General features: G+C 40.6%; 1 protein-coding gene across 1 annotated transcript; it reads right to left on the bottom strand.

The window, feature by feature from the left end:
- Window positions 1-217: 217 nt before the first annotated feature.
- Window positions 218-13,034, bottom strand: LOC115456012 (the record flags this gene model as incomplete). The annotated part of the gene is given in 12 exon segments (XM_037445131.1): window positions 218-5,010; window positions 5,601-5,861; window positions 6,230-7,122; window positions 7,469-7,632; window positions 7,880-8,012; window positions 8,331-8,442; window positions 8,889-9,485; window positions 9,760-9,799; window positions 9,802-9,883; window positions 11,370-11,516; window positions 12,169-12,350; window positions 12,936-13,034. Coding segments are annotated over 12 exon segments (2,744 nt in total), but the record flags the coding sequence as incomplete, so codon positions are not given.
- Window positions 13,035-13,165: the final 131 nt, after the last annotated feature.

Genomic DNA, 13,165 nt, shown 5'->3' with positions numbered 1-13,165 from the left:
ACCTCTCGTTAATTTTGTACATAATAGTCGATTTAGTTATGCCGACAAAATTAAAACAGTTTAGACAACAAACCCGAAGTCCGTATGTTAGGCCTTATTACAAATATATGCTGTGCTTAATACAAAAATTCTAACGATACGCCCAAGTGTGTTTAACTATTACACAGTCGCACCACAAACAAGTAACCGTTTTAAATATTCGTCTTATTACAATAAACATAAATGGAGTGTGTACGCATCAGTCAATTATATGGACAAGACAAAACCTAACGAACAAACAATTGGAATATGTCAAATGGGATGAATTATTAAAAATTGGCACAATACAGTTAAAGAGGCGGTAATTAACTTTACAAACTGATCGGAAATATGAAACGGTGAGCAGCAATTTATCAAAGCATTACAAAAAAAAATATTGGTTGAACGCGATTGACTCCCATGACCCCCCACTGAATCCACGCCTGTTATGTCAAAAAAAAACATGCACCATTTAGACGAAAATATCTCACATTTCCAATCAGATAGTAATTAATTTTATCATTTCCACGTTTTTTTTATAAACTGGCAACATTTTTACATCTTACGCGCTACAGCAACACTGTCTCAGGCGTACAACATGGAACATTTACGTTTTAACTAGCATACTTATCCAATAAACATGGCTTAGTCTACTCGCGAACACTCGTGCTACTTGTCATATTAAATAACGTTTAGATCAATAGCAATCCTGATCCCTATCCTCGGTTTGATCCAGAGAATACATCAATTAGAATAAGCCAATTGGATATGACAATCAAACTATATTCATTGGTGGTCAGCAAGTTATATTAATTTATTAATATCGTCTCATACCACGCATTTTTCATAATTATTATTGTTTTGAAAGGTCAAAGGACACGCACAACACCATTAACCGTGCTTACATTGTCGACTTAAAAAAAGAAAGGGGAGATTGGGTGTGTAATGGACTCCCAATGATAATACATTAATATTGCTTTTTTTGAGCATTTTTTACTCGATCAAGGCTTTGTTAAAATATACGTCAAGTAACACAAATGCCGCTGCAAACGAATAATAAACATTCGAACGTAAAATAATAGAATTAATATGGCGATTATGACTGCGATGCAATTGAGAGGCTAACTAGATTTTAAACATCAAATTGCTATTAATAAGAATGAGTTATAGGATCTATCATGATAGGATCAGTACTTTTGACTTAACCAAACCTCTCATATACTTTTCGCGGACAAAATTTGGCCAGCGATTAACTAAAAAATACAAAAACATATATTTATTAACTTTTGAAATTATCGAACCTTCCTACAATTGTTTTGTTATCTCCCTCCAGCATCGCAGCCAAATCGTAGTTGCGATCGACAACATATGAAATATACGTCGATATTGGATTTAAATCTATTAAAAATTCCAAGATTTCTTGATAGAAACACGTGGTCATTTTTGCCCACGCTCCTTTAATGTAATGTGACCACTTAAACATGTAAAGGCGGTGGAACAACTGCTTGCTGCGGCGTTGCATTGCACCACCGTTAAAAGTAAACATAAGGGGAGCTGGGTAAAAATGGCCACTAAACTTGTATAGTACGCGCGACCTAAAACCAACCTATTTACTGTATTTCAAGGATGAAGAGCCAAGTGCACAAAATCGGTAAAATCAATAGATTTCACTTGGCTGACGTTTTTATTTGTGACTATGTAGAATATGATTACAAAGTAAAATATTTGAATGCGTATAAACTGCGATCATTTTGCCGATTTTAAACGCTCGTGTACACCTGGCCTAAAGAGCACCAATAGAAACAGCTTAACATATGCATTAAAACTGCTCAACTATCAAAATAAAAAAGAAAATAGGTAACTAAATGGTATAAAATCCACAATGTCGACATATCGAAAAAAGATATAAATTTGAGCTGAATGTATATTAGTTTACTAATCGAAATAGTATAGTTTTAGATTGTTTGTTTTAACGATCGAATGTGAATATCAAGCCCGAAAAAACTAATATGCAGCATTTATTCTTCGTTTTTATCCTCTCACATTTACGACACAATACTCCTTCTTATGACCAAAAAAAATAAATTACAAAAAAACATTCCATTTTCAAACATTCAAAATTCGATCGCGAAAACAAACGATAAGATACAAACAGTATAGTAATTACACGATGTACTTAAACTAGTACGTAACACTAATACATAATGCGACACCCGACCACGGCTACTTTGCCTCCCGTCCATTAACCCTATACATACGCGCGCCTCTTTGGTTAACCGTGTGCAGGCGGGGATGTTTGCGCGGTATTTTAGTCCTTAATAAAAAAACACTACCTACTCAAAATAGTATAAATTTAGGTTGAAAGAGTGGAAACTAATAAAAAAAGTTTTTTATAAACATGCTGCATGATTAAACTTTTCAAATAAATCATGTCGTGTGTGTTTTTTTTTCAATCACACTGGGCAAACATTGAGTCAACGAATTTGACTGGGAGAGAAGGGCAAATTATAAGGCATGAAATACGTATTTTTTTTGAGAATCAATATGTATTGATACTAAGACTAAAACACATGGAATATGTTTAATTCCAAGACATTACACACAACTGGATAAATTCATAAAATAATCGACAGAAACACTATACATAAATATAAAATAAATACGTAAAATATTGTCAAAAATACAAAATAAATGTATGATGAAATCACAATCAATTAATATTTTTTTTTTACAAAAAAAGTTCAATCAGCCTATCTACAAGCTAGATAAGGGATAAAATTGGTACTATCTACGCAATATATTTAGCTAAGCTTAAATGGCACACATGGGGACCGACGCACAAACATTACCCGCCCAATCCCTTCTAAGATCAATAACAACCTACTTTCTTTCACTTTATGACGTCATTGAGATATGAATTTTTTTAAGTATTTATAAAAGAAAAAATACATTAATACACTTGTCATGTATATAAGCGACGAGAGAAAATCATATCATAATTTATCTAAATGTAATTTATAAAATCGATTTAACATTCATGAGTATCGATATTATATCGATATATTCACATCTCAACAACCTCATCGTATACTTATGCCAGTGGTGAAATTTTAAATTTTCAAACCAAGAAAGTGTAGAAAATTGTATACCTTTTAAGCGCAGTTGAGCATAGTTTTGACAGATCCAAAAGTTAGTCTAAATTATCAAATAAACCATTTAGGAACACTAAAATTATTATATACAAAAGATATGAACAATCACTATATATTTTTATACAAATGCCTTCGATACAATCTTTCTATTTTATTCTATGTCAAAACGTGGACTAGTAATTATCAAATATCAACTTTGTGATCTGTCAAAATCTATTAAGTGGCACTTTGTTATAAATGACATAAGTGCCACTTTTGCTTGTCAACCGCACGGGAAATGTGTAAATGCACCACTGGACCCCAACTGAACCCTTCACATTAATTGACGAACCACTAAAAAGCAGTCTTCACAAATATATCGTATATTACTAGATTATCTTTTTATTACAATAAAAATACTGGACCGTTAGCTTGATTTAATAGGAATTGTAAATGTTGGTCGACGCGTGACGTCACACGACACCCTTACAATAACCATGTACTTATGGTCGATTATATATTTCTTGTGCAAGTTCATTTAAATTAAGTTTTTCGGTATGAATCTTGTCAAATCAAGGACCGAGGCATAACTTCCTGATCGGACATAAAATAGTGTTTTTGTTACTGACGCAGAGTCCATATTTCAATAACTAATTCATGGCATAACAAAAACATATTACATTGTAACAAATACTATTCGATAGGAATGTTTCGATATTATATCGTTAATAAAATGTAAGGCAAGAGTGTCGTGTGATCAGCCGAACCCCCTATAATAGGCTATTACATAACTATCGAATGTATATTTTATACTACTAACAAGAACCGCTGCCATCAATATCGATATGACAATCGACAACAGCAATATCCAAAAGTCTAATGATGTTATAGCGACTAATTCAAATCGATTATGTTCGACAATAATATCGATAGTCTCGTTAAAAATGTTGCCGATATCGACAAAATACGTCGACAGTCCACACGATTATATACCTGGCTACAGAAATACGAATGTTAAAAATATATTTATGCATCTTTATTTATATCGAGTAAAATAAAACTATTGCACTGCGTCTAGACACTAGACTAAAATGCTAAGTTAGAGTAGACAAAACGAAAATCGAATATGTGTTGATGAAAAAAATGCTAGAAAAATCGTCAATTACCGTCATAATATAAACGCACACAGCCACATCTTATTTCATAAGAGACGAAGCCTTATAATCCGAAATTATTTTGTATTTTTTTTTTCAACTAAATTATTGTATTACGATTTTGAGCATCCAACTGTTACGTTTAGCTATGATAAACAAATCTACAAATAATAAATGCCTTGAATTCTTTGTTTTTCGTCGTCAATTGTGGAATATGGGAATCTCCACAGATTTATGGTAAATTGTCTATGTTTGCGCAGAGGTAAGGCCGGGGTCAGCGTGACAGCGGACGAGCGGCGGCGAAATTTACTGTATAATATGAAATTATAAGTACATCGGCGGGATACTATCACTTATAAACGAAATAAATACGGGTCTAATCTATCGATATTACGTTGAGGAAGCGTTATCACGTTAATATGGCAACACATTACGCAAATTACAAAAAAAACAACTGTACGGTAACAAATATTTATAGCTCGCTTGTCCGCCGCCATCGACGCCTATATGCCCTATGTACATGTATTATGCTACTGGATATGAGTGGTTACTTATTTCCGCACGGATCGTCGTGGCAACATACTCTTTGACACGGCCGTGTTATACCACACGTACTATGCGTCGGTTCAAATATACAACACAACACACTGAGTATTACATCTTACGTGCACAATTACCGAGACTCTTCGCTTGATGTGTTCGACGATCTGAAAATAATTGAAATAATTAGAAATTCATATTAGATGGGAAATTAGGATGCTAATAAGATATTGGTAGATGAATATTGACGTTTACAATACGTCGTCTTAAGTAATGCTTTTTTTCCTGGTAGGATAAAGAGACTACTCTATATATAACTATATTAAAATCTAAATATAATGTGAACCAACACGAGTGATGTTTGATCCCTCGACAGTTGTTACACGTTTTTACGTTTTTTTATCATAAATCAGTTGAATCTGAAACATACCTAATTCCACACCGTTGTGTGGTGATAAAAAAGGTAAAATTAAAATAGTCAGAATAATGCAGTGTTATTGAATCCTTTGCTGTAAATTAGCTAACGTGTGAATAGCGCAGGCCGTTATTTGATTTTGCACTATACATATATTATCTAAAGATGCGACTTAACTGTTGCTGGACCCCATTTACCAGCGGAATGTTTGCCGACAAACATGACAGCTACATGACATTACGTGTGTCACGGGAATATAACCTTATTATATACTACATAATACCAAAGGCATTCTCTACCAGTGATCTAAGGTGGTCCAGGTAAAAAAAAGTCATAAGTTACCGGTGCCTGTGCGCGTGCACGCGCGGCCCGTACGCGGCGAGCGCGCAGTACGCGGACAGCAGCGCGTGCGGCGCGTGCGCGGCGTGCGGGTGCCGCGCCGCCGGGCAGCGCGCCGCCGCGCCCAGCGCCGCCCAGCAGTACACGTCCGCGCCCGCGCCCTCGCTCCACGCGCCCGCGCCCGCGCCCGCCGCCGCGCCCAGCCCGGCGCCGCCGCCAGCAGCGGATAGCGCGCAGAACGTCATCGCCTTCCACCCGCCGTACCTATAATAAACACGTACAGTTACCAAAAAATACAATACAAAATTTTATCGATATTAGTACTGCATACTTATATTATAGATGGGAAAGTTTATGCGGACGGATGTATGTTTGTTCTTCTTTTAAGAAAAAACTACTGCACGGATTTGGATGAAACTTTACAGTAATGTTATTTATACATCAGAATAACACATAGACTACAATTTATAATGATTTTGTGTAATTTGGTCATAATATAATGATACATATAAAGAAAGGCAAAAAAAATATTTCAGTAAACTCCTTCACGCGGGCGAAGCCAGCTAAGCTAGTATTATATATGTATTTATTTTTGTAAGTCAACAACTAAAGACATTAAATTAACAACTCACTTGTCAACAACAACAACAGGCCCATTCTTGTACTCCATCTGACAGCCGGCGACGTACTCAACGAGCGCGAACGAGTCCGAGTACGGCTGTATAAGCCTGTCTATCGCCTCGTTCCGCTCGCTGTCGCTCGTCGCTTGCCGCACTGCCTTAATAAACTTGTTCTCCTCAGGTTTGCCCAACGTGTACTCCGTAGTGTCCCCATCCAACCAACCACTGCACTTTATAAACTTCACAGTCAACTGATAGTCGTCTTGCAACGAATGCACACTAACGTTAATCACTTCGATAACTCTGTCCGACGGAGTGTTCTCCGGCACTTTATCGACTTTTTCGAAACGGTAACAAGGTCTTCGCAATTCCGCCTCCTCTTCCACTGAGAGCGCAGGCGCAACGGGAGGTGGCGGAGGCGCCGTGTCCGGAGGCGAGCCGGCCGCCCTCGATCCCCAATCGGGAAATTTGAACTTCGTAGGTGAGCTCAGCTTGAAGTTTTTGAGCGACATTTTCGAAGGGCTGCGCGGTGATTTAGGGCCGTTTTTCTTTTCGGATAGTGATGCGAAAAGGTCGCCGTTCGCAATCGACTTTCTCGCGGATAGGTCTCGGTTGCCGGCGCTTAGCCGTTCTAACCTAAGCTCGGTTCTGTCGAATCGATACGCTGGCTCTGTTGTGCTTACTGGCGAACTGTTCTCCGGTATGAGCCTCTCATCGTCAGCGCAGTCGCTCTCCTGTCGTCGGTAGCCGTTTGTCTCCGGTTCCATCGGCGTAACCGGTGATCTTCGGTCAGGTTTGTCGGACTTCCGGTAGGCGACGTACGTATCTTTGGACACAAAGCTGGCTCTGAAGTTGGCTACAAACAACTCCTTTTCATCTTCCGTCGGCCAGAATACTTCACATTCCTGATTAACAAAATAAACGTTATTATTAGGTGTGTTTTTTTTATCTAGCTCTAACGTCTGTAAATTGAAAACTACAATCAAATCAAATTGGGATTCATTTGACGAGTTTATCTAACATCATTAAGCAAAAAAATCTCACACAAATGGAAACCGGTCATGAAAAAAGACAAGCCAAGTCTTTTTCCTACTATATTATGTATCAACACCTTATTAGAGTGTAATAAATTGTAAAGGTGCTTAAATATTTGAACGCATATGTGCGCATATTATCTCGTACACATAGATGTGTGTGCGTGTGCGTGCGTGAGCGTGTACGAGCGCGTGCGAGTGTGTGTGTGTATCGTACCGGGTCGTCGTCGGGCGCGAGCGCGAGCACGAGCTGCGCGGTGTGGTCCCACAGCAGGCGCCACAGGTCGCCGGCGGCGTGCGCGTGCGGCGGGTGCTGCGCCACCGCGAACTCGCGCAGGCGTCGCCGCCCGCACACCCACGACGCGTTCACGTACTCGCTGCCTGTACGCACACCGACACACGTTTACTACAGAATTGATGTACTGTCATAATTGTTACACTATGAAAATATACAGTACGCTGCATATCCACCCTTATATGTATGGTATAAATAATACTAGTCCTTTCAAAGACCCTGTAAACATTTTTAACCACTTATTTCATGCTTAAGTATAGACAATATATGACCATTTGACAGTGCTTTAAAATGCCACTTCAAATAAAACATTTAAAAAATACTTATACCCACCTTCGACTCCCGGTTTGGGTACGAGCATGACCCGCGCTGTGTCCGATGGTAGTACGCCGTCGGGACGGTTCTTCTCGGCGTTGTGCGGTGCGCGTGCGCACACACTGGCGTCCACGCACGAACGCGTTATTAACTGCAAAGTACAAAAAAAATATCAGACTGCTTCCTGGTGAATTCCAGTTGAAATCCGACGTCAAATACGCAGTGTCAAGCATTAATACAGCTTTAGTGTGACCCAAAACAATGTCCAAATGATTGGTTTTAAACTCCCACATTTATGAAGAAATTCTTTTTGTGTTCAGTCCCACTGAACCTGCGCTTCCATCTCCACTTCACCCGGTCTTGCGCATCCTAAGATACCATTGACTCTCACGTCTACTTGAAAGATAATATTAGAATCAAATCTAGTAATAATAACCATAATTTACAAACGCTTGATATTAAATCTTACCAAAAACTGTTTCTCTAGCAAGTTAACTGGCGGTGGACCTTGGTATGTATTGTGTCGGTTCGCGAACGAGCGCATCCGTTCCAACAGCGCGTAGTTTTCCGCTCGGTTTGCTCTGTAAAGATACAATTTATAATATCCTAAAATATATTTGACTATAAGTAATAACAAAGATAAATACACTAGAAAGTAATTGAACTGCACTGTGCGTTTCCAGACATCGTTTTTAAGATGTTAGTATTCACTCTGGAATGAATTTCCTCTAACGGTGTTTCCATACCGCTATGACTTATCTTTTCCAAACGAACGTTACAAATGTTTTTACGGTACGCAGCGGCTTAGTTGTGCCCCTAGCACTGCTGACGTTCATGGGCGACAATAACCACTTACCATCAGGTTAACCGTTAGCTAGTATGCTTCGGAACCAATTAACTGAAAATATATTTGCTATGTCAACCCTATCCTAACTAATTGACTTCGAACAATGTTCCAAGACTTCTTTTACTCAATCACGTCGAAAAATTCAACACTATCCCTCTATTCATAAGACTATGCTCTCACCTTCTCAATTCCTCCTTCTCAACTTCACTCATATTATTATACGCGGCCATCTTCTTCGTATACGTATCAGTACTCCTTGGTGCCAAGTCATACACTCCCTCCGCGTCCTCGCCATTCACCAGCCCCTCCTTCTGCTCCTCGGGGGCTTCAGAATTCGCAGACTTACTCTGCTCGCTATTATCATCAGTCTTTATTGATAACTGACTACCATTCTCAGCGACTTCCTTATCGCTGCATATTTGACTCGATTTCACACTGGAAGCTTCATCGACTCCGTTAGTGACTGTCAAATCATCGATACTCTTACGTTTGGGCGGGTTCAGGTCGAGCACGGCCAGGTCATCTTCGGATATATCTTCGAGTAACTTTTGCAAGTATTCCCGACATTTGTGGTACTCCACTTCGGTGATGCCTGACCGTACGTGTTCCAGTAACGCGTCGTGTACGAAGACGTATTGTTCTTCTGTCTGTACCAAGTGGTTTCGTTGTGTTCTCGCTCGACAAAGATAACCGAGAGGTGAGAGTGTGCCCGTCAACTTCAACTGGTTGAGTTGCGCGTCGAGGACTATGTAGGTACCGGTGCGGCCGACGCCAGCGCTGGAAAGAAATACATCGGTATAATAACCAAAATTGGCATCGCAATTATGATATAGAATATCGAATCGATAGTGTGATGATTCATGAGTATTTACCATGGACTACATCAACAAAAAAAACACTAATCATGCCATATCGATATTTATTTTTGAAAGGGTTAGACTGTTAATCGTGATCTGTGCGATTAATTTATTGATTAAAGCTCTTGTTAGTTGGCTATGCCGACACCAAATTGACCTTTAGCCAAGGTCAGGGTCAAGGTGAGTAGTGTTACCTGCAATGCACAAGTACGGTGGCAGGATGTTGAGCGGCGGTTTCACAAACGGCAGCACGGCTAAGGGGTGCCGCGGCGTGCCGTGGTCAGGCCACACTGTGTAGTGATATTGACGACGTCGCGGCTCGCACGAGCGCTGCCCTCACCACCCTAAATACACAGTATTTAATTAATTATAATTATCAATAATTCTGGATTATAATTGTTAATCAAAGACAATATATTATATCAATGGATTATCTAAAAACAGGCGGGGTTTTCTCCTATGACTGGCAATAGAAATACGATGCAACTTAAATATATTTTTTCGACACTCTTATTTTGAGTATAATTTTTGTTGCGTGTGGCAGATTATATCACACGTTGAAAACACAAGTGGCATTATAAGACATTTGACGGTATTGAGTTAGAGCGACATTAATTGTCGCTGACGTATGGACACGAACTGGATTAGTGTCAGTTTATGTTTAACGAACAAACACAAAACTTACAAGTATGAAGAGACACTTGTGATACCCTAAGTGACTTATTGCGATTTCAAATGTCGCTCTAACTCAATGCCGTCAAATTTCGTACAATGCCACATTTGTTTTCAACGTGCTATATGCTGTGGATGACAGCGTGACTGGAGCCTCGAGTAGTACCGGGTAGTCGGGCGCGAGGTCGGTTCGTATAGTGCCACTTTTGTTTTCGACGTGCTATATGTTGTGGATGATAGCGGGACTGGAGCCTCGAGTTGTACCGGGTAGTCGCGCGCGAGGTCGGTTCGTTTAGTGCCACTTTTGTTTTCAACGTGCTATATGTTGTGGATGACAGCGTGACTGGCGCCTCGGGTAGTACCGGGTAGTCGCGCGCGAGGTCGATCTGTATAGTGCCACTTTTGTTTTCGACGTGCTATATGTTGTGGATGATAGCGTGACTGGAGCCTCGGGTAGTACCGGGTAGTCGCGCGCGAGGTCGATCTGTATAGTGCCACTTTTGTTTTCGACGTGCTATATGTTGTGGATGATAGCGTGACTGGAGCCTCGGGTAGTACCGGGTAGTCGCGCGCGAGGTCGATCTGTATAGTGCCACTTTTGTTTTCGACGTGCTATATGTTGTGGATGATAGCGGGACTGGAGCCTCGAGTTGTACCGGGTAGTCGCGCGCGAGGTCGGTTCGTATAGTGCCACTTTTGTTTACAACGTGTTATATGTTGTGGATGATAGCGTGAGGCTCGGCTGTAGTACCGGGTAGTCGCGCGCGAGGTCGATCTGTATAGTGCCACTTTTGTTTTCGACGTGCTATATGTTGTGGATGATAGCGGGACTGGAGCCTCGAGTTGTACCGGGTAGTCGCGCGCGAGGTCGGTTCGTATAGTGCCACTTTTGTTTACAACGTGTTATATGTTGTGGATGATAGCGTGAGGCTCGGCTGTAGTACCGGGTAGTCGCGCGCGAGGTCGATCTGTATAGTGCCACTTTTGTTTTCGACGTGCTATATGTTGTGGATGATAGCGTGAGCCTCGGGTAGTACCGGGTAGTCGCGCGCGAGGTCGGTTCGTATAGTGCCACGTTTGTTTTGAACGTGCTATATGTTGTGGATGATAGCGTGAGGCTCGGCTGTAGTACCGGGTAGTCGCGCGCGAGGTCGGTGACGCGCATGTCGCGCACGGTGTAGGCGGCGCGCACGTCCTCGCGCAGCAGCGCCACGCGCACGCCGCCGAACTCCGCGCAGCTGCCCGCGCCGCCCGCCGGCCAGTACATGTCGCACTTGCGCTGCAACAACATCAACCAACACATGGCAACAACTTTATCTGTAAACTCTGTTCCTAACTTTTAAGTTTTTACAGAAATATCACGCATTTATCCCTGAAGGGGTATGTAGGCGCAAGCAGAGCACCCACTTTTCGCCAAGTGTGTTCCGTCCCATCATGTGATAAGGGACGAGCCTATTGCCATGTCTCGCACATATTACAGACGCCAGACTAATACTAATCAGAAATCCCAAGTATCACTTTACCCGACCCGGGATTCGAACCCAGGATCTCAGAGCGCTGCCGTACCGCGCATGCTTTACAACTACCCCAACGAGTCCATTATAAGATTTTGTCTGTGTACTTATTTATTTTTTAATTTATACTTCCAGTTTGTATACCGACTGAACATTCGTACGACTTTTCGACTTCTCCTTGAAAACAGCATGCAGCTGTACTGTAGCGGCATAAAGCTATACGAGTAGTCCATAGAAGGCACAATAATAAATTTTATATACAAATAAATTAGGCACATTTTTTGTATCAGTATATTGTGCCAACAACAAAACTGTATTCTTTTCTTATTTCTTTTTTCTCTTACTACTCATAGCGACGGTATATTACATCAAGTGCAGTGTAATAACTTACTGTACGCATATAAAAAAGTAACCTACCCGTCCCCGCTCCACGAGGTTGGTAATCATGACTATAGTGTGCACTCGGTGCTGCACGATCATGCGCCAGAACGCGTCCAGGGTGGCCGGCGTGGGGCCTTGCGTCGCGATGTACCGCCGTTTCCATAGCAACCACTCGAGCTTCACGCGAGTCCGACGCCCTCTGGAAATGTACGTGTTTGCTATAAAATATGATTTAAGTTTCAGAAGCCGCGAACTAAGGCTATGGTTTATAAATAACGACAAAGTTTTAGAATTGGTTTTACATTATTATGGATAAAAAAAAAATATTATTTATTTATTTAAAACTTTATAATACACCGTAAATATTCTTATATTTTCTTAACAAAACAATTTTATATACAGACGTTGGAAATTATTAAAATTTCGGTGGTACAAATTGCGGTCTTATCGCTCGAGGCGATCTCTACCAGGCAACCATTGGATGGAGATAATAAAAATAGTGGAAAGGACAGTAGGGCGTACGTAAAAAATAATAAAATAATAGAAATAATAAATACTTTACGCATCGTCGACAACACTTTCATTCTGTCAAACTAATTACTAATTTATTTTGAGGTTCAGAATGTCTAATAAATTCTATTATCTATGTAATCGCGCCAAATTCAACTGCGATTTGTATATGACTACAGCGCCATCTATATTCGACAATCTTTAACTGTATTATATACACCACAATCAATGTAAACACGATCGAACACGTAGATAACCTCACAATAGCCAGTAGGCACTGTGACGTCACATACCTAAGTCGACGTACACGTCGTCCATGTCGCTAGCGTCATCACTCCGATCGCTGTCCGAGTCGTCGTTCTGCTCGTCTGACTCCACGATACCGCTGAACTCTATGTTCAGGAATGGACTCTATGCCGTCGGCTAGGTTCGGCGGCGGCTTTGATGCCTTCACCGATGGTTGTCTGTAAAGTAGATCAGTTACAAGGTAAATGTGTGTCAGAGTAGATGGAGTAAGAGAGAG

This window comes from Manduca sexta, unplaced genomic scaffold (assembly GCF_014839805.1).
Source record: "Manduca sexta isolate Smith_Timp_Sample1 unplaced genomic scaffold, JHU_Msex_v1.0 HiC_scaffold_1213, whole genome shotgun sequence".
In the NCBI taxonomy this organism is placed as follows: domain Eukaryota; kingdom Metazoa; phylum Arthropoda; class Insecta; order Lepidoptera; family Sphingidae; genus Manduca; species Manduca sexta.
Note: the sequence above shows the minus strand (reverse complement) of the source record. Positions and strands in the feature narration are given on the sequence as shown.